Source organism: Acanthochromis polyacanthus, chromosome 19 (genome assembly GCF_021347895.1).
Source record: "Acanthochromis polyacanthus isolate Apoly-LR-REF ecotype Palm Island chromosome 19, KAUST_Apoly_ChrSc, whole genome shotgun sequence".
NCBI classification, from domain to species: domain Eukaryota; kingdom Metazoa; phylum Chordata; class Actinopteri; family Pomacentridae; genus Acanthochromis; species Acanthochromis polyacanthus.
This window is the reverse complement of record NC_067131.1, coordinates 11,929,860-11,957,367: the sequence shown is the minus strand read 5'-3', so window position 1 is coordinate 11,957,367 and position 27,508 is coordinate 11,929,860. Positions and strand designations below refer to the sequence as shown.

At 40.2% G+C, this 27,508-nt stretch overlaps 1 protein-coding gene across 1 annotated transcript in view; it reads left to right on the top strand.

Moving 5' to 3' along the window:
- LOC110958640 (protocadherin-15-like) overlaps positions 1 to 27,508 on the top strand; it is a 209,603-nt gene that overhangs the window by 9,191 nt on the left and 172,904 nt on the right. The window contains exon 2 of the mRNA XM_022205268.2: positions 19,127 to 19,277. Coding sequence (XP_022060960.1) covers positions 19,145 to 19,277 — 133 coding nt within the window. The 5' untranslated portion in view covers positions 19,127 to 19,144. The remainder of the gene's footprint in view (positions 1 to 19,126; positions 19,278 to 27,508) is intronic.

Here is a 27,508-nt window from a genome sequence, read left to right as displayed (position 1 = left end):
TTTTTTTCTTTTTTTTTTTTAGCTGTGAGTCTGTGACACAGCAGGTGAAACAGACATACATGAACTGGAGCAAATCAGATGAAACAGAGTGAAGGTGAATCAGAGAACAGCAGTAAAACACAAGCAGAAACTGCTGGAGGGTCAAAAGAATGACAGAAAATCAAAGTAGAAATCCCCATTTTTTTATTATTGTATCTGTCAGCAGACACTATCCAGACAGCTGCTGACAGTGAAACGCCAGTGTCACTCTAGTTTTATATTATTCTTTACTCATAAAACCTTGTGTCTGACATGATGTAGCAGTTATGATTGACATGATGACACAATATGTAATATATAATTTAAAAACGAATCTTATCCAATTCATCGCAGCAGAGCAAATCAAGGTTTGTTACATAAACTTGGCAGCTCGTTTTTGCTAGAGGAAGTCCTTGGTTGTTATTTCATTAGCTCAAGCATATAGTTATGACTGTGTGAGAGGCAACACGTGAGTATATAAAGTGATGGGGACGTAGTAACACTTATAAGCTGCAATACTAATGTTAACCACTTTTCTAATCCTACAGGACTCTCGTATGTGTTTATCTTAATAATACACACTACGTTAAACATGGTTGCACTGAAAACAGCATGTAGAACCACAAGTATCAAAGCAGTGCCTGATTTTTAAGCAAAACTAGAAACAGCCTTAAGAATCAGTAATATGTAGAATGAAATTTTAAAAAAAAACTGGACAAGGAGGAGCTTCAGTATTTGGAGTTCTGTTGGCGACCATGTGGATTTCCACATTTACGTATTTAGGTTGAGGATTTTCTTTGGCCACTGATCGACCTTTAGGGGGAGAAAGATAAAGCTTAGAGTCCCCTGATTAGACTTATCCCATCCTTACGGGAAAAGTGTTTAAGTCCTCTTTAGATGTCAGTTATAGTGACACTTTTTCCCCCTCCTTGTAACATTTTACCCGCCTTAAATGTGACGCAACATCTAAAAAAAACGTGCAGTTTCAAGACTGCAGACGATGTTGTTTTTGCTAGCAGCGTGGCTTTAGGGAAGCGATGCCAGCCGAAGATGCCTCCTTTAGATTTTAATTATCTGTACATAGTAATGTAATGAGCAGCTCCGACTGGGATTCATTCCGACTTTTCTTGAAAGCAAATGTAGCACAACCGAAATCCTTGACAAGCAGCACGATTTTAGTGGGATCAGTAGACTGTTATCTGAACCGTGTTGTCAGCTGTGTCATGTCAAAGTAGGCCAATGCTGGCTTTGTTTTCATGGTGGTTCACGATATAAGAACATAGTAGATTTTTCTTTTTTTAGGGCACGAAGGACTCAATGTTCTCTGACGCGCACAAGTTGATGTATGTTTTATGAACATGCTGAGACTACGGCTAATTGAAAACGCAACCATTTGTTATGTCATCTATTTATCATAACCCTCAACTTTCTCTTGACTCGTCTGTTTTCTTCTCCTCTGCGTGTCTCCAGCTCCCTTCCCGCAATGTAAAAGCCGCCTTTAAAACTTTACGTCCAATTATTTTCACCGCTTCACCACAATCCTCTCCCCCTGTCCGTTGTTCAGTCTCCTCGCTTTTGTTAATGTTTAACAAAGCTGCCAGTTTTGAGGTTATTGAAGATGGTAAGTGTTTCTCAGAATACCCACGGCTTTGGATTTCTAGGGAAGGTTCATTCAAGATAGCATGCTTCTCGGTAATGCTTTTGGAGATAAGAAAAGAAATTTCCCAATGTGTAAGACATTGAGGGTATTCTCATATTTATTTAACATCTTGGCTCCAAGGTGGAAAAAAGCGCTTCTGAATCTTCTCCTATCACAGACTCTGATCCAAGCAGTGCAGTTTTTTTTTGCATTGTTTAGAGATTCTGTCATTCATTTGGTGATTTACCCAATCAGTGCTTTGCTGGTTTTATCAAATAACAGTTGCGATCTTTAAAGAGGAGCTTTGCGCGGAAGCCCTGTGCGTGCGGATCGGTGCTCTGCAGATCATTGGATCAGCAGCTTTGCAGCCAGACTCCGATGATGGCATTTAAGCAGCGTTGGCAGCTGTGAGCCGCATGCAAACCCTGCTGCCTGTTCCAGGGCAGTGTGTCAGGCCTGCAGAGTGAGCGTAGGAATTAGTTCACTGGAGGGGCAGAAGCAAGTTTTATAAGTCTGACAGTTTTATGCAGAGGATTCATTGAGAGCGGAGGCTGCTGGTTGGAGCTGGCAGGGTTAGATTCAGCTGTCAGGCACATGCAAAGAAAATGTGTTCGAAAATGTGTAGTTGCATAAATGCCTGCTTTTACCAAATTGGCCCAAATTAACCTCAGCGTGAATGGTTTGAATTTGCAGGGAAATTTGGGGTTTGCTTTAGAATTTTTCTTTGCTCGCTATGAAACTCCAGCCTACACTTTTTCTCTCTTCACTGCCATCTGTCATGACCTGCTAGACAGTTGCTGGGGACAGATGTCACTCCGATGCGCGCCCTGCTATAAATGAGTGGCAGTACAGGTTAATTCCCTTAGACATTAAAATATCGTTCCACAACTAGCCTGAATGAATATCTTTGGGTTTCTTGCCAGTTTTTGAGCAAGAAAAATATGGTGGGAAATCAGAAAATGTCAAGTTTCTCCCAACCTCTTTACCACAATCCATTTCTGAATACACTCCAGGCATGAGAAATTACACACAGGTGCAGACTCGTGCTTTGAATAAATCTATATGGTACAATCTCCATAGTTTTCTGACCAACAATCTGTTTGGTTCATACAGTTTTTTTGCAACTTGAATATTATTGCAGAAACCGATCCTGTGATGCAGTTTAGTCATGCAAGAATAGAATAAAGCATGTATTCATTTATATATGGAAAATCAGAAACATCTGCAATGCCTTTCCTCTATCAGCATTGCTTAAAATTGACATTCTGACTAGGGGCAACAACACCTGCAAAAAAGGCTGCAATGAGATGGCGCTTTTCTGAATATTGGACGCCTCATTTTGGAACACATTTCTCCAATTAGACGAAAACAGAAGAGCGAGTGCTTGTCCATGTGTGGCTTCTGTTGGATAATCTTCGGGGCCAAACTATTGACAGTTGACTGCTACTAGCTCACTTATTGTTAGCTGGACTTCTTCCACAAAATAAAAGAGAAATAAAAAAGTATCAGACAAATTGAAATTGGAGCTGTCATGACATTAGAGGTGAAACCAAGCGCACGAAATAAGAAGTGAGATTTATTGCCATCCGCGCAGTTATGTGACTGTGAAATAATTGAGGCGCAGAGGGGTGAAGGCTATCTGACTGATCAGCCATGGTCACCATTGGCAGCTCAATCTGTCATAGTTAACACCTACTTACAACATGTTAACCGCTGGGCCCGCCTCATTGTTCACTCTGCCACGTATGAATGGAAACGTGAACACCGCGGCTCATCTGCGCTTCACGTACACATCCATACCGAACCAGCTCCATTGTGTGAGACGCAGAATATCTCTCGAACGTTGTGACACCTGCCAGCGGAGCGATCTGCTCCGGAAGAGGATGGGAAATGAGTCATCAGGGCTTAATGGAGGACAGGAAATAGATGGTCAGAGCTTAACTGTGTTATCCTGGCTCATTAACTACAAAGTGAGTGAAATGGGCTATGTGTTCACCTGGGTGTGCTGCTTCGTAAACTGACCTCCACTAGGAGAAAGTGTTCTTTTCAGGGTTTGTTTTGTTTGTAAAGCTGGATTTCTAATATGCAGAAAATACACCTTAACTATCAACTTTATATGCTAGCTTTGTATTCCCTCTCCTCACACAATAACTTCTAACATGCAGCCGAGTCGCCAAACCGAGTGTTTTTCTGTTGAATATGCTACAAAATACAACTGAAGGTGTGGTTAATATGAGGAAAAGATTGTTGTGTTCTTAGAGAAAAGGCAGAATATTGATTTGTTGGTCTTAAAGTTAAAGAATTATGAGTGGGTGGATTTCCAGCTGGAATGAAATGGAACAAAACCCAATCCTTTGGTGTCTTCGCTCTGCGGTACCTTCATACTCTGCAATGTGGGGCAGTTGCTTATTTGGATATTTTTATTTAATTTGCATTGCATTTACTTTCAGCCTTATCTCCACAAAATTCAGTTTCTATAAGACTAAATTGCATTCTCAATTATGTTGTGGGGGAAAATGTATTTTCCGCTGGATTATGCTTATTTCTAACATATTGCAACTAAGTTTCTAATCAACATACCTATTTTATTGCTTCACTGTTGCTCCTATTCAAATATTAGGTGGGTGGGAGTCATCATTGTAAACCAGAAAATTGAGGAAAAGCTTCAAACTTGTTATGAAAGTGTCATATTTGCACCCAAGGCAGGATATTTTCCATCACAGAGCGCAGGCCCTGATCTGTGAACCTAAATGAAAATGCCCTTTAGTTGTATAGGATTGTAATTTCGTGCGGACAGGGTGGCTAACAGATCAGTCCAATATTCATTCATTATTCATTTCAGCTGTGATCTGGTTTCTGCCAACTCCTGAGGGATACATTTGTCACTTTACAGCTAAGTGCTCCACTACGATAGCTGGATACTGGTCGCTGTTTGGTGCTATGCAGGTGGTGCAATCTGAGCTTTTTCTGAACAAAGTTGCTCTTGGCTGTGAAAATGAGGGTGATTAGAGTGGTGAGGGTGGAAAACGACAACATTGTGAGTTGAAGAGGAAACTGCAAAGTCATGTGCTAACTGTTTTTAAGTAAGTCATGACAACGTAGACATTCACAAATGCAAAGTGTTTTGATCCGTTTGTTGCCCTCTGGATATGTTTGAAATGCATGTTGCCTTTTTTTTTTTTTTAAATATAAAATTACACTATTATCAAACCCAAAACTTCAAAAAATACAAAAATATTGTTGGATTTTAAACTTTCCGACTGTTCTTGTACTACTTGTGTTGACTTTGACACACATCTCCATCAAAAAAAAGGTCACTAATCTAAGCTTTAAATAGTGATATTTCATCAAATTTACTTTATTTTGCATATCTTATTTAAACTCTTGCCAAAAATTCTGTGAATGTTTGGGCAACTTTGAAGTAATTAGTGGGTCAGCTGTCACCAAAAGTCACATGACAATCATTTAGGGACTTTTGGGCTGAACTGCAGGCAGTGTTTACAGTGGACTGATAAGAGACATTAGTAAAAATATCTATAGTATGTACGGTGATCATGTTTTAAAGCAGATGTTAATTCCATTGTTTGGTTTGACAAATAATCTTGCTGTTTTGCCATTTCCATGGAGTTATTTTATGTTACAGTGAAAAATGAGCCCACAGTGAGCAAAAATGTAAAAGAAAACACAATAACGAGATAGAGTACAGAGTGTTGATATAAAGAAATATTGCCTATTGCAGCTTTAAAACTGTTCTTTTAAACAACTGAATGCACAGATGGCACAGAGACCTTCCTAAAGACGTGACTTTGGTTGGAAGCTGGATTGTACCTTGAGTATTTCATTTCTCCTGGAGAGGTTGTCCAAACTGTCCTGTCACAGCAGGAAAATCCAATTACTATGGGCCACTACCCTAAATACCAAACTATCACAACAGCTTCCAGTGCTCGCATTAATTAATTAAAAAGATATTGCACCTGGTCATCGCCAGCACCTTTACTTTCCACCGTGATGTCTGGAAATAGATAGTTTCCTTCTTGGGCAGGTATTAAGCAGACAGAGAGTCGAGATTTCATTTCGTGTTCATCACTGTCAGCCCTGACGTGTTCAAGATTATTAATTTTAATACTGAGTAAAGTTTGAATTAAGTTTTTGTACATCCAGCCTTGAGATGCTTCCCTATTCAAACAGTGATAAAAAAAAAAAAACTGCGCCGAAGGAGTTCATATGATTAAAAGGCCTTAAATGAAGCTAGACCTTCAAGTCTTTGACAAATATACTTGGTAGATTCTCATATTAGGAATAAATACATTCACAATGCTGCTGAGGGCTGCACATTGGAGTAGTGGGTAGCACTTTTGCCTTGCAGCAAGAAGATCCCCGGTTCAAATCCCGGCCTGGGCCTGGGATCTTTCTGCATGGAGTCTGCATGTTCTCCCTGTGCATGCGTGGGTTTTCTCTGGGCACTCTGGCTTCCTCCCACAGTCCAAAAATATGCTGAGGTTAATTGATCACTCTAAATTGCACATAGGTGTGAGTGTGATTGTTCATCTGTATATGTAGCCCTGCAACAGACTGGCGACCTGTCCAGGGTGTCCCCTGCCTTCGCCCGAGTCAGCTGGGATAGGCTCCAGCGACCCTAGTGAGGATAAAGCGGTGTATAGAGAATGGATGGATGGACAATGCTGCTGAACTGTCCTCAACTGACCCAACTTCATGTCTTTGTGTGTCGTCATTTCTGTTAATTTAAATGTCTCTTGCTCCCTCGGCCCTGGTTTGAATTTAAATCCTTGCACAAAGCAACATTGCTGTAAAAAAAAATAATTTAAAAGTGTGAATAAAACAAACAGTCATGTTTACTCCCCAGTGCGTTTCACTGCTTGATTGTAATCACTGAGCGTATCAAATGCATATTCTCTGATATTTATGCTGTGTCTTTTACCATAACTTTCATTCTGTGTTCCTCCAACCACTCTTCATTATTTACTTTGTCATCAGTCTTTCCTCTTTTCTCAAGTCCTTTCTGTCTTTTCCTTTTCTTCTCTTTCCTCTTACAGCCTCACTCTCTGATTTAGCTATTTTGGTGTGTGTTCCCAAAATTTCTCATATCCTTCTTTTTGTGTCTGGCGTGATGCAAGTGATCAATAGCATGTGCTTCCCAAATTTCGTCTTATTGAACCCTCCATGGGCTCAGTAATAATAATAGAGTGATTCCATTTTGGAAAAATTGATGCCCTCTGAGGCAGATGTGAGCAAATCCCACAAATTGCTGCATTTATTTGGTAGCATACTAAGTGTCAGTTTTGTTGACAAGACTGCGTGGCGGCGTAATGTTGCTACTTAGTATTCTGACTTTAATCCTGCTTTCGAGTGGCGGGTGAAAATATGAAAATTTTGACTTGAGTGCAATTGGATGGCTTAACGAGGAGATATTGTGGTCAGAGCGGGGTTGTTCTGTAACGATGCTCAAGATGTTCCGATGTGGCACTAAGAGGGCATGAAGACATCTCACTGCCATACAGACAATTAGCTCCCTTTGCTTTGATCTGTCTGTGCCTTCTGTTATTTCTTTTTCTTTTCTGACATTCTTTTAGTTACTGCTGGTGGCCGTGAGAGTGTTCTTATGGAAATCACTGAACAATGGCCAATTGGCAGAAGGAGCAAAATTATCAGGGGCGACGGGTGGTAGCAGACGTGCCTCTAGAAACTTTTCAAAAGGGCGGCCAGATGGGGCCACTGAAGATCTTTGGGTGGCAAAAACAAAAATCCGAAAGCCTTGACGGAATTTCAATCATTTGAATAAGACTGAAGAAAATCCAATACTGGTACACTCTGATTATTCATTTTACAGTTAATGTTACTAAATATCTGATGTGTGATGACTGATGTGGGTGCAGACAGCAATGTGGTTATGAATTTTAGCACTTCTCAAATTAACCATGGAAAAGCCATCCATCCCTCCCTCCATCCATCCATCCCTCCATCCATCCATCCATCCATCCATCCATCCATCACCTTCTTATCCAGTAGAGCAGGGATGTCAAACTCATTTTAGTTCAGGGACCACATTCAGCCCAATTTGATCTCAAATGGGGTGGACCAGTAAAATCAGAGCCTAATAACCTATAAATAACCACAACTCCAAAGTTTTTATCTATTTTAGTGCAAAAAAAGCATGTTCTGACAATAATCACATTTAAGGAATTGCCTTTTTACAAAACATTATGAACAACCTGAAATTTCTTAAGAAAAATAAATTCAGTTTCAACATTATTGTGCCCCACTTACACAGTTACACATGAGTCATCATAGAGTATCTACAAAGACACAAAACAACTAGTCACAGGAATCTGGAACTAAATAATATAGTATTTTGCTTTATGATCAAAATGACAAAAGTCAAACAAAAATGACAACAAAAACAAGACAAAATATTACAAAAATGAGACACAAAATGGCTAAAGAACAATGAGCACTATAGCATTGTAGTTTATGATCCAAACAACTAGTCATAGTCTAGATTTTTTTGTTAAATTTATACTTTTACTAATTTGCAATTTGCAGTTAGTGTCTTCTCTGTAGTTTTTGAAGTTGTCAGAGAGCCGAATTGGACCCTCTGGTAGACCAGTTTTGGAACACGGGCCGCGTGTTTGACACCCCTGCAGCAGAGCGTTGCAGGTTGAGTACGGATTCTGTGGTGCATTTGAGGGGGAAATTTGATAGCTGTGGCTCAGGTGGTAGAGCAGGTTGTCCACTGATCGCAAGGTCAGTGGTTTGATCCCTGTCCACTAGAAGACTTCCTTAGCAAGACACTGAACCTCAAGTTGCTCTCAAATGGCATCTTGCATCGTCTTTGGGGTGTATGTGTGAATGGGAAACAATGTGAAGTGCTAAGGCAGAAGACCATTTTGAAATTTACCAAAAAAGTTCACCCATAGGCAAAACATCTGTTGATATTTTTGATTTCAATGTTGACAATTCTGCCCATGTGTGACAGCAAATGTGTTGTCGTTTTACCCTATTGATTAGAAAAGTCAAATCCATCCAACATTCTGCTCTGAAAAATCTCACTATTGATAGAATTAAAAGGGAACTTCGTTTTTTTTCAACCTGGGGTCTGTTTTCAAATGTCATTTCATACATGTGAGTGATGGAGAAATGAATTTTCGACATAGCTCCAGTATTTAGCCAGGCAGGCATCTTAGCAGCTCAGCTAGCAGCTCGGCTAGCGAAATGTATGGGGCAACTTGCCCCCCCCCCGCGTCAAAATCCGCCCTAACGTGCTTTTTCCCCCACACTGACCGGCTCAGATAGTCTCAATGAGTGTCCCACAACATACTAGAGATGAGAAGTGAACGAAAACCTCCACATTACTTGGCGATCGGTCTTTGTTGTGGTCTGTATACAAATCTCAGGACGCTAGAAAGCAAATCTTGTTCCGAAATCGCGCAATAGCTCGCGCCAAGGTTTTCGTTCACTTCTCATCTCTAGAAAGTTGTGGGACACTCATTGAGACTATCCGAGCCGGTCAGTGTGGGGAAAAAAAGCACGTTAGGGTGGGCTTTGACGCGGGGGGGCAAGTTACCCCATACTTTTCGCTAGCCGAGCTGCTAGCTGAGCTGCTAGCTGAGCTGGTAAGCTGCCTGCCTGGCTAAATACTGGAGCTATGTCGAAATTTCATTTCTCCATCACTCACATGTATGAAATGACATATGAAAACAGACCCCAGGTTGAAAAAAACCGAAGTTCCCCTTTAATGGAAAAAAAATCTTGCTTTAGTACATGGATCAGATGTTCACTGTTACATAATATGAACTGTGAGAATGACATAGTAATTTACAGTTAGATTGTGAGTAGTCTTGTCTCCATGGCACGGATGATTTGCCAATATAAGCAATTAATCCAGTTATCAATGAGGTCTCTTTTGGAGATCTTCAGATGGATCCTGCTGCAGGTATTCAATTAACTCAGAGGAAAAACTCCTCCACACAGCTGGAAGCAACAAACAAAATTTTGAGTTATGTTTGTCCATCACGGTCAGGCTCTTAAAGGCTGTTAAGAGTTATTTCGTGGTGCTTTCACTTACACTTGACACCAGAGTTGCATTCTTTGAAATGTGGACATCAGTAAATGAACTTGATCAGTGAGATTTCAGGGGTAGTGACTCTATCCCCTCTTACTTCACTGTGTAGGCGCCATCTGAAAGCAGCTTAGATAGATTAGTGCACAATATGTCAGATTTTGAATGTATTTGTCACTTTCTTAAATTAGGCTCGATGTCTAGTTGTCAAGTTTTCACGGCAAGTCGGCTGCGAGAGAAGCGTGTATCAGGCCAGTTGTGGTTGTCTGTTCTAGTTTTATCGCTACTTTAATTTTTTTTTTTACAATCTGTTCCTGTTTCTCTCCTCCTATCTTTTTTTTTTCAAAGTTTCTGCTTCAGAACCTGCTTCGCTTTTTTTCCTCTGTTATTGAAAAATTTGTGGTCTGAGATGCAGAACTCGAGCATTAAGACCAGAGGCTCAAAAAAAACCTCTTTTATAATTTATGCTTACTTCCCATCCCTCACTTACTGTCTTTCTCTATGTGTGCCTTTCTGTTTTCCCTTCTGTTCAATGCTTGTGTGCAATCAGGGAAATTGTGTGCTTTCGGATGCTTCCTCTTCACACTCCTAGGTGCTGACTGTCTCTGTGACACTCAGTGAGATTGGCACAACGAGGTGAGAAAACATGGCCCCCACCATTAGCTTATTAGAAAGCATGGTCAACACAGCTGTGCGGGCAGACGAGTGCGTTTGTGCTTTTTGATGCTGCCAAGTGGAGGCGATTTTGTCCTCAATCAGCGTGTCGCAAACCTATTCAAACTACAGAAACTTCAAATGCAGCGATACTTAAATCTGCAAATACAGTTCGCTCTAACCTGAATGCATCACGTAATTCATTCTGACAGCATTTTGCGAGCTGTTTGTCACATTAAGGCGCACAAAGCCGATTGAAAATGTTTAGCTCGACACTCGTCTGCTTGTACTTGACTGTTTGCAACCGTTGCTGTATTTTGTGTTTCAAAGGCTGCTCACCTTGAATCATAATTTCTAAGAAAATGAAAAGGTGAGATTCTGTGGGGAAAATGGGGAGTAAGTGGATGATGCTGAGCGGCCGTTTTGCCTTTCTGTCAGCGTGGCTCCATTACAGATTGTCCTGTGTGAAAAGAGACACTTCACTTCGCTCTCTGTCCTGGCCACTCGAACGAGACAATGAACCTCACATCGTAAGTTGCTCTGCATAAAGCTGTCAGCCATCTGTCTGAAATGGGGAAATAAAAAAGGAAAAAGAAAATATTCCAGTCTTGTTTTGGCAGCCTAGCAGCTCTGAAAGATACAAAGCAGACAGACATTGACAAACAGGCAGACAGACAGACACAAAGGCAATGCAAACAGGCAAACAGACGGACTGACAGAGAAGAAATAGACAGATGTCGGCTGTGACAGTACAAGGAATATTAAAAAAGGAGGATATATTTGTTGTATTTTCCAGCACACATGCATAACACAGTCGGTTCGAGTTACAGTTACAAGGTCTTATCAGTCACATGCAATGACAGGGAGCTGATCACAAACAGCCAAAGAAGTGAACAACTTAAAACAACATGTCAGCATCTCTCACTTCCACTTAAATCTCCACGTTGTTCCCGAGCCTCTTTATTTCACTATTTTTAACACACGCAGACACATATTCTCTATCAATATCTCATCTATTTAAAGGTCAAAGTTTGGTTGCTTTCCAAAGCTGCTCGTCTGATTTGTTTGTTTTTCTCGAGTGCCCTTCTCTTACTTTTCAATCTGTTCTCTCTTTGGCAGTTTGTTTCCTTCCCGTCACATCCTCATGTGGCCTCTTCTCAATTCTCTCCTTGCGACTGTACATCAATGAAAGGTTGCTGATGCTTAATAAAACCAGTGGCCTGTGCAGGTCACAAACTCTGCCTCTGTCTGTCTGGAATTTTCTGGTCTCACTTTTTGGTTTCTCCTTTTTTCTAATCTCTTGTTGTTGTTGTTGTTTTTTATCTTACCCGTTTCCCTTATTGTTCCCTCTTCTCCATCCTTTTCTGTGTTTCCCCCCTTCTTCTGTTTCCACTGCATTTCCATGTTTCTCTCTCTCCTCCTCATTTCCTTTGTGTGAGAGTCTCTCTCTCTCTCTCTCTCCCTCTCCCTGTCGAGTGTATTTTCGCTCCTCTCTGGAGGAATGAAACTTTTTGAAGTTCTACCAGAGGAGAAGCGCCTTCAGCCCTAATACACTTCATCCTGGTTACTGACGCTTACAGCATGGCCTACTATTGTCTGCCACAGCGCTCTGTCAACTTTAACAGGGAATTAAACATGAGGCGGCAGCTCTGCCCAACTCACACTCAGTCTGAGAGCTGTGACCCAGAACTGGTTCTGACTGGGACCAGTTCACTAATGATAGCAATGGGGGATTCTTGGGGAGTCATGTTTATTGATACATTACTCTTGACTTCCTGAGATTCTATATTACTGCTGGCTGGTGTCAAATAGCGCAATAATGCTGAAATGTCCAATTATACCAAAAGCAGAAGTATTATCGAACTCTATATCGTTTGATTTCCTCTCTGCTTTAGATAATTAATGAAAAAGTGTCTAGTAGTCTGGTGGCTAATGCTATCTGCAGCTATTTTGGTTGCAATAATAATGTTTGTTTTGGGACACATTTCCCTAATTTACTGCTACTGTGTCTTGCTCTTAAATCTTTAATTACATCAGTTTTCACATCACTGGCAGCCCCCAACTAAGGACCACACAAGCACAAAATGAGCTTCCAGCTACGTGTTAAAGCTGCCTCTAATGACTACTTTTCTGTCGATTAATCTTTTAAATATTTTTGCTGTTTATTCAGTTAATCTAAGCGAATTATTTTCCTCCAAAAAAAAGCAAATGAACTTTTATTCAAGTTCATTTTATTTTGACAAACTGTCCGTTAACAATGTTGACAGCGATTTATACAATGAAGTGCAAAACTGTAGGATTAAGATTCCTGCTACGACGTGATAAAAAGCATTTAAAACAAAGAGAACTTATTATTTCAGTCAGTAGTGTAACTCCAAGCTCTGTAGATACGGCAAAGTGCAACATGAAAATGGTAAATATGGATGAGCATGAAGCAGCAAAAGCAAATCTTTTTCTTGCTTTTGTGTTATTGTTAGCTGTCTTTAGTAGTAGCCTCCAAATCTATTAAAATGTCCAGAAATTCACAGCAGTTGTATTTAACTCGTGTGTGGAGAGTTTGTCAGAAAACACTGCGATTTTAGCAGTGCAGACCAGCAGACTGGGGGTGACTACTGGTTCAGATTTCCTCCTAAGAGCCGCATTTCAGTCTCTACTTTAAACTCACTGAAAAAGATGTGAATCAGAACAGCTTTATTGGGAATTTGGCTATATTAAAACACAGCATATGTGAGCACAGAGAGCAGGAGAGAAGCTAACAGATATAAATCCTTCGAATAACAGCTGTATGTTTCGCTTCAGATGTTTGTGCGTTGTGCTAGTGTCACTGTGGTCTGCCATCCAACTCGACACAAATCACCTTTTTGTTTTGGGATCATTTGAAGTATCCCCATTGTTTGGAAGCTTTGAGTATTTGAAACCTTTCACCCTGAACCGAGTTGGGCTTTAGTGCAGCCATCATTGTCCAAAGCTGCAGCACGGCAAAAGTGAGATGCAACAGTCACCCAGTGATGCTGAAAAAGACTGAACGGAATGAACGGAGTGAAAAATCTAAATATTGATAGTGATACGTTTTCGGTGGCTGGGTCATCAATTATACCAACTAACGTGTGATTCGATATACACATGTATTCAGAATGTTCTGTTTTTAAAAAATTTACTACACTTTTGGTTGAGTGATGTGAAAATAATGTCAGTAGTGGTTATCTGGTTTTGCAAGTAAAAAAAGATAGAATTTGACATATGCAACAGGTAGAACTCATGTAGAACAAGACACTATAGTAGCTGTAGATTACTGTGTAATTTTATTTTACTTTTTGTTTTGCCAATAGAACAAGACTTTCTGTTTTTCTGATTAGTTGATTTATGACAAACATGTGAAAGCTTGTTTAGTTTTAACCTTATGGAGGACTGTATCTCTAGTTTAGCAGTTTAGCAAAAGTTTTGCTGACATCAAATTCAAGTTTTACGAGAGTGTCTTAGTGAACACAGGCAGCATATGGACGAACAAAATAACACAGATAATATGAAATATGCCTCCTAATGAGGCTGACCAGACATGTTTGTGTAATCGTTTAAATCTCCAGAATTAGCTTTTGGCAGCAGCTCGTATGGAAATAAATGCCAGTGCTGCCAGCAGAGTGTAAAACATAAATTTTACCTCCTTAAATGTAGAAGCTGGACTATACACAATATGTGGGACACCTTAACTTTATTAACATTATGAAGACGTTGCTTTATAATGACTTGCAGCCCTATTTTCAGCCTCTCAATTTTCTCCAGCTTAATAATTCTAATGTGCTATAATGGTCTGACTTCTCTTTATCTCCATTTCCCCCCTGTGATTGGTCTACATTTAATAAGAATAATCAGTTATCTGGGGTCACATAGTTTGGCAGAAGCAAACTACAATAAGAGAAATATTCATTTATTGAGCCTAGCTTGCATTCAGGGACTCATCTTAGTGTGTAGATAAACATCAGTGGATGTCTTTAGGCAAATCATATAAGGTTGAGAGAGCAGACGGCGAGAGTCTGCAAAAATTCTGCTTTGGATCAATGTATTTTTGAACATAGTCTCATAATTCAAGGATGCTTTGCTTTCCCATTTAAGCAAAAGTATCTGGCAGTATAATTTGGTAATAAAGGGAGCTGTCAGTTTTTGATACAATAGTACACTTTTGATTTCTGCTCTAAGGTCAATTGTGAGCAGAGGCGCACATGCCTGTCTTTGTTTTTCTGTTCATCGCTGTCAAAAATCAATCTGGCTTTGTGTCGCCTCGTTACAACAGGCTACTGAGCTCCTCTGAGAGCGGGTCATTGCCTGAAACAAGTCTGTTTTGGATTTGTTGTCATTGGTTTGACAAATTCCGATTATGAAAAAAGGAAAAGTTCAACCCTTGAGGGAGTTTCACAGTTTGAGTCAGTGGGTTTGAACAGAATGTATGTTGAGTCGGCATGTATTTAACAATGGGGACGGCCTTCACCCTGCTATTTTTCTTTTCTGAGCTGAAACTGCTTTCCTTTTATTGTAACAGTAATGCTACATTTCATTCTATACTTGTTGTGGAATGTTTGCAATATGTTCCAGTTCAAAGACGCAGCATTACTGCAAATATACGGTTGCATTGTCTGCAAAAATCATTCATCCATCTAGGAAGTTTTCCCCTTATATTGCTTTTCAACATTGAATCATGGTCAGTTTAATTGTGCTTGTTTGACAAGAGTTTGCAACAAAAAAAATCTTCATTGTCAAAATGAAACAGATGTCTTCAAAGCATTGTCAATTAATTATAATATATAAACATATAAAACTTATATTAAGTGACTGTTCAAGTATTCCCCCTTTTCAAGTCAGTGGTTCATAGCCACGATTAAAGCAGTGATAGGTTTAAATCAGCTTTGCAAATCACTGCAGTTTTATCCTTCTTTGCACAATTGCTCAAGCTCTGTCAGGTTGCACAGGGATGGACATTAAACATTGGACTTTTTTTTTAAGTTCGGCCACAAATTCTCAATTGGATGGGAGCTGCCCCTTCAGAACATTCTCCTGGTTGTGTTTAAACCACCTCTGTGTAGCTTTGGCTGTATGTCTCAGGTCAGTGCCCATGTTTCTACTGCTGGTGAGACACATCACCATATCATGACGCTGCCACCACCATGCTTCATATCATGACGCTGCCACCACCATGGCAACTTGGAAACTTTTTTGTACTCCTCTCCTGACTTACACTGTTCAAAAACGTCTTCACAAAGTTGCTTGGTGTGTTATTTTGCCTTCATGGTTTAGTTAAATCCAGGAGTACTGATCCACCAGTGACTGGACCCTCCTGATACATGTTTATTCATACTACAGTTGCATTCACTGCACTCAGATGATCTCCATTTAAGTACTTGTGTAATTTCTAGCACCAATTGACTGCACCTGTGTTAAATCAGGCGAGTTACTTTAAAGGAGATGAATATTTATGCAATCACTTATTTCATGTCTGACTAATTGACGTTACTTTGTAGAAATCTGTTTTCACTTTGACATGAAAGAGTCTTTTGTTTTGCTGCAAAAAAAGATCGAAAAAGCAAAAATAATTTGACAGTGATTCAATGTTGAAAAGCAACAAAAGGGGCTAACTTCCAAGGGGTCAGATTGATACTTTTTATAGTAACTCTATATGTATATTCTTTTTGTAAAACAATAAAAATGTTTTGATGTTAGGAAATTAAATATCAATGATAACAAAAATTTTAGTCAAGTTAGAATCTCTCTAATTGCAATTTGCAATCAAAAAATAGTTTCTGTTTGAGTTATCCACGATTTATTTTCAAGTTAGAGTCACAGTAACATCACAATCTGAATACAAAGCTAATGCTTAAGTACCACATTTTTATTAATCAAAATGACTTGAGAGGTAACATTCCCCTGGAGACTTTCTTTTGTCGAGGAAGATGCCCTTCTACAGGATTTTCAGTTAAGTTTTATGAAAATAAAGTTGTCGTCAGCTATAATTTAATTACTCTCTAAAGCTGCCCACTTAAGCATCGCTCTTGCCTACGTAGAATATTAATATTCAATATATGCATATATATTTTTAAAAAATAGACCTTGTTTGTAGAGAGTGTCTCACCCCAGTTAACTCTATATTCATATTTCTGGCCTTGCAACATTCCTGCTCACATAATAAAGTTTTAAAGTTTGACAGAGTGTATCCGTGTTTGGAGCTTTTAATGTTATCTTAAATGCACTGACAAGCCAGCATATATGCCCGTGGTGCAAACTCAGCCTCATGTGTCCATTAGTTTCTTGCCAGTATCATAATATGACTAGCAAGGGTTCCGCACTTAGATTAGATGCCTGGGGACTCAGCCTTATTTTAAAAAAAAACCTACCAGAATTATTTATAAAACTCATCAACGGGACTAGCAGAACTGGAAGTTTTGAATTCATAAACATTTAGTGTCCCTGGTGATTCATAAAAATCAGCGCCACTGAAAAAACCCATCTGCTTCCCTGTTGAGATGGAGTATCTCTGCAATGTCAGCGGTGTTATCAGTTTCCCCTGCAGGCTTCCTCTGACACTCTGCTACATCTTGATTACTGTCCACCGCATGCACTTGCACACCATGATGAATAGATGGCAAGTTTATTATGTTAGACCCAGTTAAAAGCACGGCGCCATTGTGAGTCTAAAGAGTGTCCTTCCAATGAAGCCGCTCCTGGTTCAAGTCCCCGTGACTGTTGGATTTCACCTCTGGGGTTTGGTTGAATATCACAATTACATTTTCATTATCAGCCGGCTTCATCTCCATTCAGAGGGTAGGGCAATAGTAATCTGACTCTGTCACAGTAATCTCTGCCACGGGAGCTTCATAAATCAGTCCTAATTAAACAGGCGGCAGATTTTCCGTGACGGGAAGCAGTTAATGTTGTCCTTACTGAATAAGCCTAGCTGAGTTTAGTCTCAGTTAAAGTCCTACTAAGGATAATCTTTTGTTTAGGGTAAATAATATTCTCAGCATTACCGTGGAAATGAGCTAATGAGGACGGGAACGAAGCAGTTGTCAAGGGGTTAAGGTGTCTGCAAGCCACGGTGCTGTATCTTGAATAATTCAGGTAATTGAATTTAAAGAAGAATTTCTTTTGGATATTATGAACCTGAAAGTCAAAACGGTTTTTAAAATGCTGAAATGTTTTCCTGAATGTGACAAATCATCATCCACTGCAGAAGTAGTGAGTAAATAAATAAAACCTTCACGATTTGAATGATTATTCGTGAGTGCAGAAATCACTACAGCTGCCATGAATAAACTACAAGCACAGCAGACCGGTTTCTTGATTTAATTTTGTCCACAGCTGTAAAACTCACCAACGCTCTCCTCCAAAATCACTTTTCAAACTTTACTGGACAGCCTCCCCTTTGGTCTGGCTGTGACATTTAGTCTGCAAATGTCTGGGCAGGGGTTCTCAAACTTATTACTCCGAGGTCCGCATCTGATTTTTATTCTAAGTCAGTGGTTTGGAATGAATGGTAATTGCCAAAGGACAAGTTCAAGACACACAAAACAGTCAAAACACATTCAAGTCCAGTGTTTACCTGCACTCCGTGGCATCAGTGTGACCTCTGCTCTACATAAATGAAGAGGAAAAAAACATGTAAAACACACATTAACATCCCCTTTGAGTGTGTACGCCCAAAAGATCTTCTCTCTTGTACTTTATTTGAACTTTAAATTTGATATTTCTTCTGAGTAAATGTGGGACATTGATTCGAAGCTATTCAAAGCAATGAAATACCAAATTATAGACATGTACACAGAGGCTCAGACAGTAGAGTATGTTTCTGTAACTTTTACTTCAAAGAAAACCTCTTCTCCCTTCAGCTGCATGTTCTCCCTATAACATGTAATTAATCTCATCTTAAGCGACGTGCACACGGAAAAGCTACACACACAAACAAACAGACATGCACATCAGCTTAATGTATTTCTCTCTCTCTCTCTCTCTCTCTCTTCTGTATAGCATTTCAAATGTGGCAAATTTTCCACTGCAAGATCTGAGATGTTGTTGGCACCGCCGGCGTTTTACATTGCACAAAATATTTCCTTCTCTATCATCATCCACAGGTTTCTATATTTTCCATTGAGTCGGCAATCCCCGTGAAACAATCATTTACTTTGATGCATGAGCACAAAGATTGATCAAACATTTTAGATTGCGGCGGAGTAGCTGTGAGGTGCAGCCACAAAATGAATATTAAATGCCATCTGAGCTTCAGACTGTGAGGGCATCTCACCTCGGGGATGTATTTGCACTGTCAACATGGAAAACATCTTTTCATTCAAGGGTTTCTTCTGTGGAGATGATGAGTGCAGATTTTGGGTGAAGTTAAGTATATTCTCCCTTGCCTTAATCTGAACCCAACTAGTTCTCGCTGCTTCCCTGAATGTTCACCAAACCCTGTACGGCTGCTATCTTTCAGTAGCAGATGTCGTTTTGTATGTTAGCATCTACTTCCACATCATGTTCCGTAAAAGCCTCGGCACAGGTGACGGCACTCAAAGAGGCAGAACCTGCAATTACTGCACTTCAGTTTGTTTTTTCTTCTATTAGCGGACATTGCCGACCGAGGCCACCAGATGTTTTTGTCCTGCTGCTTTCACCGTTGCACGTGGCTCCACTGAATATGAGGTTAATGATTGTGACTAACCTTCGTTCCTGTGTTCCCTTCTCCCTCACTGTCCTCACAGCTGGATGCTTGGTGAAGCATGGTGGTGAAGATGGCTAGAATGCGCTTCATGGGGCCGTTGTCATGGGACCGGGTCAAATGGCCAAATGTAATGGGAGCAGGAGTCCTTTGTCTGCTGCTGCTGTCAACCTGTCTCGGCCAAGACACAGAAGGTAAAGGAAGTCTTTCATCGCGTTTGCTCCTTCCTCTACACTTTGCCTTCATCTTTTTTTTTTTTTTTTTTTTGCTCTGTCTCATAATTCAGAGGCGCATCAAGGATGCTCAGCAGGGATTTAATATCAGAATTGTGCACGTAGCGTCTTTTTGACTTGGGGCTTATCTCAGATAGTAAGCCGCAGTATGTTCCAGGATTTTTCTGGTTCATAATTGAACTGTGTGATATCTAAGATGAATAGTAAATTGTCTTGCAACATATATTGTCAGAGCCTGTTGAGCACTATCATCAGGTTTGCTTTTTATTATACCATTTACTACAGACTTTTACGTTTGTTCCTTTTCACATCCGTTTTTCCCCCAAACACTTTACCATTTATGCTTGCTGCTTGAGCCACAATCACTACGTAAGTGATTCTAATTCTAATAAGCTGAAAATGTACATGCAGAGTGCCATGTAGTCCTCACTGGTCATTAACAAATACATTTTCTCTCTGTTCTGCATAGTCTGTAGTAAGTTACTAAGGCTTGAAAGTGGAGTTCGACTGATACTGGATATTTTTCTGTCCGATACTGATTTTAAAGAGAAAAGAAATTGTGATATTGTTTATGTGCACTACCAGTCAAAAGTTTGGACACACCTTCTCATTCAGGGCCTTTTATTTATTTGTATTATTTTCCACATTGCAGATTAATACTGAAGATTAACACTTTTGTATTCTTTTATAGTTCTGATGTATTCAGTATTAATCTACAATGTACAAAATTATTAAATACAACCATTGAATGAGAAGGTGTGTCCAGACTTTTGGTGCTGTATATATACATTTGAGTCATGTTTAAAAGAGAAATTGGTGGGAATATTGTGTTGTCTTAATGTTGCAGCAATGTATTTTATGAACTAGTTAGCATCTTACCATGAAAACTGAGCTTGACTCCGCACCACCGTCTGCTCAGCTGCATACTCTGCTGCATGTGCTGCAGACAGTGCTGGCAGTATTGTAAACAATGGACTTGGAGCTGCTCCAATGAACAAACTATGTGATTGTGCCGTTTCTGCATTACCTGGAGCATTTTTTTTTTCTGCTTTATGTTTTGTCGTAGAAAGATATAGGTGCTTAATATTGGCCGATAATCTAAATCTCCCGGTCTTGGTCTCTAACAGTAAGATTTGTAGTGCCAGTGTCTGTGCAGATTCTTAGTCATCGAGGTCATGGTAATCCTGGGTAATTCAGAAGGCATTTTTAGCCACATCAGCTCCAGGGCTCAAGCAATGTCAATGTTTGCCCAGCTCTTTGACCCAGATTGAGATCTCAGCTGTTGAAGAGTGCCATGTTTGAGGCACTGAAGGTATGCCAAGAATAGTTGTTACGATATTTATCGGTTCCCTTAATAGAATCATTTTTAAAACTCACATTTGGTGTGCATTTAAGTACGCTTGCATGCAGGTTTTCAAAGCACTTGGCAGGGAAACAAACACATTGTAGAAGTTTCCACAGTTTGTCTTAGTTGCTTCCATCCATTCATTCAGTCCCAGCCTGACTTGATGAAGCTGAGATCAGGACTCTGTGGGGGCCTTCCCATCTGTTGCAGGACTCCCCCTTGTCTCTGAAGATAATTCTTTATGGCCCCAGCTGCATGTGTGGGGCCGTTGTCATGCTGCAGAAAATGAATTTAGGATTGATCAGACACCTCCCTGGTGGTACTGCATGATGGATAAGAATCTAAAAGTTCCTTTACCACCGTGCTGTACCTCTAAGCACCGCTGTGCCTGTGTGCAGCCTCGCATAGCTGCTGGAATAGCTGGAGACTCTTAGTCTTGTTACCCTGATCTGACAGACCAGACAAAATTGTACACCAAATTATAGGGAGATTAATGAAAGGATGTGTCTCCTTTAATGAATGTTGTGTCTTTTTTCTATTTAATCTGTAATACACAATTAGAACCTAATATATTAGTCATATAAGTCTACTTGGCTCAAGGTTTGATGATCGGTTCAATATAAATGTTTAGGTTGATGTCACCATGGTGAAATCTGCAGCTTTAGCCTCCTCTCTCTCTTCACGACATTTGACAGTCGCAATAATTGATGGGAAAAAACTGTGGCGATGATATTTTTATGTTGAAAAAGCATCCACGTCCATATATCCCTGAACTGGGGGCATACTGAGGCAAGGTAAAACAGAAATGAAGTCATCACCGGTGGGAGAGCTCAGCGTAATACTCTCTTGACTTTCTGCTCGATTTATCGGAATATTAATATTCCATTTAACTCTTAGTCCTTGAGATTTATCCGGTTGGCATTTAGCTGACGGGGGGGATGTAGCGAGAGGTGAACGCCCGCGAGTGTGTAGTTGTCTGTGCAGAGCCAGAAGCGGATCACACGTTAGCATGTCTGTAAGTGGGAACATGTAGGTGCTTTGTGAATTCAGTCAACTATGCATTTCTAAACAAGCCTTTAATTCAGATCCCCTCGAGGCCATCTTTTAGTCCTCATCACATGCATTCGTTTACACCTGTGCTACCACTGACAGGGTCTCGCAAACGGGATTGCAGGCATTGCACTGGTGGATCTGCACATAACAAGAATAGCATATTTTAATGAGCCTGGCTTTCCACTTGACAGACAATGTTTTACTCACTTTTGGTCCCCTCATGACATGAGTGCTGGTGTGTTTTTAATGAGCTCTAGTCCCAGGACCAGCGGTTGATTTTACTTGTTTGGACCCCCGCGTGACAGGGGTACTAGTATGTTTTAATTAGCCTGGCTCCCTTGGTAAGGCTGTATTTGCTTACTTTTGGTTTCCCACATGAGAAGACTATCAGTATATTTTTAATGAGCCTCAATCCCAGGGTGAAAGAACGCGCAATGTGTCATATCAGGCTTTTGGGTATGAAATTTAACAGCTCCAAACACTTTAAAAAAAATTACACCTGTTTGTTTTCTTCCCTAGAAACTTGTGATAACTTGTGATTAAGATCATACTGTTTTAATACTCATTACTGAAATTAATTTGTGCTTAGGGGACAGAAATAGCTTCCTTTAGCTGCTGTCATCACATTCGTGCTTCACGTTTCTCAGTGTGACAGAGCCGAGTGAAAAACAGCGAGCTGAAATGCAAACCCTGAGCTCGGCTGAATTTCTATACTTGAGTTGACTCTGATTATGAATAAAGCTGAAGCCAGTACTGTGTGTAGGTTGTGCTTCAATGGTTGTTTTAATTGAATGTGACTTATCTGTGGATGTGAACAAGACGCAACAGAAGGGATTGAAAGAGTTCTGCTTGGGTTGTCATATATTGAGTGTTATGTGTGTGGATCTCTGTGTTCTGGATGCTCTTCTCTAAAGCCTAAATGCTGGTGAGTGCAGTTATTGTCTATGAGAGTTCCTGTATGACAGTAAAGCTGCCGGATTGTGTATATGTGTGAATATACGCCTGTGGTTCTGTGATTCACAATTTTAAATTCTTCCCTTTTTTTCTCCCTCCTATCATCTAATTGTCACTTTCTCTGGCCAGCCAGCTTTCGACAACATCTCCTAGAGAAAGAGCATGACTCTGTAAATGTCAGTAGCATGACTATGGCCCTTTCCCAAACTAATTCTCCCTCACTAACTCTTCACCGCTCTGAATGGACACACAATTTTATGGTTGCTACCAAGGACATCTATACTGTACATACTGAAAAACAATTTTCAGCCTGCTCTGCATCAACTATTGTCTTATATCATGGCCAAACATTCAGCATTCGCCATGATATAGACAGTTCCTTATGCCTACCTCCATGAGGATGCAGTTTAAATACCTTTTCTTCCTCATGAATAATTTACAAAGCTTTTTCTAAATTGTTCATGAATGTGTTAACTAGCTGGCTCTTCTTAGCTGCACTTTGCTAGTGTGTTGCTAATTCTCTCAGAAGATGGCATGACACCTCACCTCACCTGTGTGACATCATCGTGGGTCTGCTAATGAATAACAAGCTGTAAATGAAATGGAACGGGCTCATTAAAACTTTGCTCGATAGCACTGCTAGCGAGGGAAAACTTGTTAGTTTTCCTTTAATTAATTTTGGTTAAAAAAAAGGGCCTTTAATGTGATGAGCCCACCACAGGAATGGGAAAACAGAAGCGACACGGCAGGGAGGCGTTGGAGCCAGACTGGCACTAAGCCTATACGGTATGGATTGCTTGTCCATCACTTGCTACATGGCACTAAACCAAATTATATTTTCCTCCAAAAACCCTGCACTGCATGATTCCAGACGTCTGAACCCACATCCTTTTTTGTGTTAATCAAATGGAAAAAGCTAAATCCAGAATGCTGCAATTATAATTTTATAGACCACCTAATAATATCTAATTAATGCTGGAAAGTTTTTTCATTTTTCTGGCTGCCATTTCAGCAGCTTCTGTCATTTTGTCCTGTCTGTGTGACTGTATCACATTGTGTAGGTGTTGGTGACATTGGGTCCATCCACTGTATGGCTGTGCGATTCAGGAGGATGATATTCCTGCTGGACTCGTGAAACAACACCCACAATGTCAATTTGTCAACAGCTGTGTTACTGTGATGCATTTTTCTGCGCATTTTGAAGTATCCATCCATCCATCCATCCTCTATACACCGCTTTATCCTCACTAGGGTCGCGGGGGGTGCTGGAGCCTATCCCAGCTGACTCGGGCGAAGGCAGGGGACACACTGGACAGGTCACATTTTGAAGTATTTTATTAGAAAAAATAATGAAAAGAGCAAAATCTTAAAAAAAAAGGCACTATTTTTGCTTTGATTTGAATGTATTCACATTTGCTGTATGTTTTTTCTGACTTTTTCCAAAAGAAGAGGGAATATGCATTATGGAAACACCTTTTATCATAAGATCTGACATAGCAAACATTTAATTCACATCAAGTCATTTTTACTTTCTCACCAAACGGCATGAAATATGTCAAATGCCAGCTGATATTACAGGATATTTACAACATTCCTAACTGAAAACAGTTCCTGAGGACTTCTATCCATTTCCCTTTTGCTAATTCCAAAAATCTTTCTCCCCCCCCCCCCCCCCACTTCTTCATGTTTTTTTTTTTGCCAGTGGTAAGCAACTGGTTTTGTTTTTAGCTTCCTCCACTCTGTTAATTAAAGCCATGCAAAACGTAGCAACACGATGCAGCCCAATTTGTTCGCTCCAAAGCCGTTAATAGAAACAAGCTTGATTTTCATTTTCTTTTTTGTAACATTTCAAAGGTTCCCTTTAAATTTGTTTGCCAGTTTTATAGAGGCACAATTGGTGTGGTGGACTGCAACTTCAGACTCATTGCATATTTTGTGCCACTGTGTGTCAGTGTGGGTGAAGGAGAAGTTTCCAGGGTGGTTTAAAAATTTGTTCGTGCTTCTTTTTGTTATTAGATGTTTCATCTGAAAGGAATGTCTTTCGTGGTATGTGTTACCTTCTCTTCTCTGTTCTTGTCCATCTCACCTTTTATTCCCACCATTTCTTCTCATCCATCCTTGCCATCCCATCTCGAAACTCGATTGTTTGCTTCTGGAACTCACCTCATTCACTTTCTCTCCATCCTTGTAAATTCTTTCACACCAACTCACCTTCTATTCATTGAAAATATTTTTTACCAGTACTTTTACTTTTAATGCACACCTACTGTGCTTTGGAGTAACTCAGTCTGTTTAAGCAGTGCACTGCTGAAGGACACAGTCCTTTCCCACTGAATAGGAAGAGCTCAAAGTTCAGATGAAAAGGCTAAGAATGGAATCAACACAGCAAACAGGGCAGAAGAAAAGCTAAAAGATAATAAATGGCTTCAAAGAAATACATTTATTTATTTCCAACGGTGTTGGTACATGAATTGCAGAGCTGGTGTCAGGAAGTGTTCAGCCCAGCTTAGCATTAGCACCTAACATGGTCTTATTTACAGAATGCATCTTTCTGTCAAGTTTGGGATGACAAATACTTTCCGCATCTGCCCAGTTTGTACAAAACTAAAGCCTCTCTTAAAAATACTGAACCTGTGCTTGTATTGTTGTTCCTCATGGCCATTTCACTGCTTCACACAGCCGAAAAGAGAATGTTCTACTCGTATGGAGATTTTCTTCCCACTTGGGGTCACTCAACCTCATCATGACCACTCTATCCCACCAATCATCACTGTGCATCTTCATCCACCACTATTTCCTGTCATTCTCGTCTCCCTTTAAGGACATGGATAAGCCAAAGCCACAATGCAATGTTTGTATTTAATAGGGCTAATCCTGCTATAAGCCAGAGTGGCCTCATTTTCAGTAAACACAGTCAAATTAATTTAAAGTTTGGCTTACACTTGCAGGAAGATCAGATTAAATTCCTGGTTTGTGTTCTAAACATCAAAAGCGTCCGAGCAAAAAGTGCACAGTAATCAGCATATCAGTATTTATCATGTATAAGAAGATGTGAATGACCAGATTTCACCTTATAAATGCCATATTCTGAATTTGATCAAAGCTGTGATGAGTCTAAAAAGTGGGACACTAGTTCATGTGTCAACACAATCACTGAGATAGCAAGATTTTGGAAGTTTTTCCAATCACTGTGCGAACAGCTCCGATGTAGCCCTCATGCTAAGCTAGCTTAAACACATCCAGACTGTAGCTTGATAAAGGTTTACATTTAGATAGAAAAATATAAAATAATATTTAGATTTGCTGTTTCTCACTAAATACAGAAGTTAATTGAAAATATCTATTGCATCACTCATAATATTTAATACGCTCTTGGGCACAGAACTGTAGCAACAACTGTGCACTGGTAGTAGCAGTCACGTAGTACTTAAAATAGGATAAAATAATTAGACTTAAAAGTTAAAAATGGAATATGCTGAGAAAATAATAAAGTAAAACACAGTGTTGACAACAAATAATGTTCAGAGGTGCAAAGTGAGTATATGAATTTAGCTGCATGGTTAAATGAGGAACAAAAACTCCACATAGTGCCTTTGAGATCCACACACTCCTTTTAATTTAAAAAAAAAAGTTTCCCAAAATCTTGAACTAGTCCTTCAAGCCTTTTCTGAGTCCACTCGTCCTTATGGAACAGTCGACATCCAGTCTACACCCTCATACAGCACTCTGGATGCTACAGTTGGCAGGCCGCCGCAGGAGCATCTGAGGTTACTGTACTGGATTGGTGTTTATGTATTTCCACCATGTGTCTCCTGAACAACTGCTGTCTGATTACCACCACTACTGCTGTCAGCTGTGTTCAGCACTGCACCGTCTGGGAGCAGACCCGACATACTGAGGCAGAGAGAGGGAGAGAGTCCGGATAATGGATAAGCCAGCACAGTGACAAAGTGGTGATCCCTACAGCATTGAGCCCGAGTGTACATCAATCTAACACAAGGTCACACTGTCTCTCTTCGACAATCCTCTCCTTTTACTCCTCTCCTCTTCCTCTCCTCTCATCACAACTCCCCATCCATCCGCTCATCACACCTCCGCTCCACTCCACCTCCCGCCACCGTCCTCTCCTCTTCCTCGCTCATTTCAATCTGTCCTCCTCTGCTGACTCTCCCTTCGGTTTCTCTCCTCTGTCCCCCTCAAATTGTCTCCTCTCTCCTCACCAATTTCGTCCCCTCTGTTCCTTCTCCGTCCTCTATGGATGACTGGATCAGAGGAGAGGATGGATAGATGAACGGGTGATGGATGAATGGCTGGCCGGTGGGGTAGGGGAGGGAAGACAGAGAGGAATCAGACCCCTGGGAGGTGTGTAGATTGGTGTACCTGCTGATGGAGGCTTTAAAAAGGACATGACACATGAGAACTTTTAGAAGGAAAAAACACTCTTTCTCCACTCTGTCTTTCCCCGTATTTCAGCCTTTTACTACCGTGTCTCTCAATTCACTTGTTTGAAAGATTGTGCGGTGTATTTTTAGAAGTCAAGCCTGTCAGCCATCCACTCTGTTCTGTAGCAATATTTGATGTATGTCTTGAGCTGTGCTGCAGACCAGAAACCATGACATCAGATAGAAAAAAATTAAGAAAATTACTACTGTAGCTTCACTTTTAACACTTTCAGTTTAAATAATGTGCTTTTAACAGTTAAATTAACTTGAAATGGGATTCTGCATGTTAAGTAAGGTATATATCAAAAATGCCCAATGTGTAATTAACTTACATACCCAGTGAAACTATTACTGGATAAACGCCTACACTCTCAGTGGGATTGCTGCACACATACAGT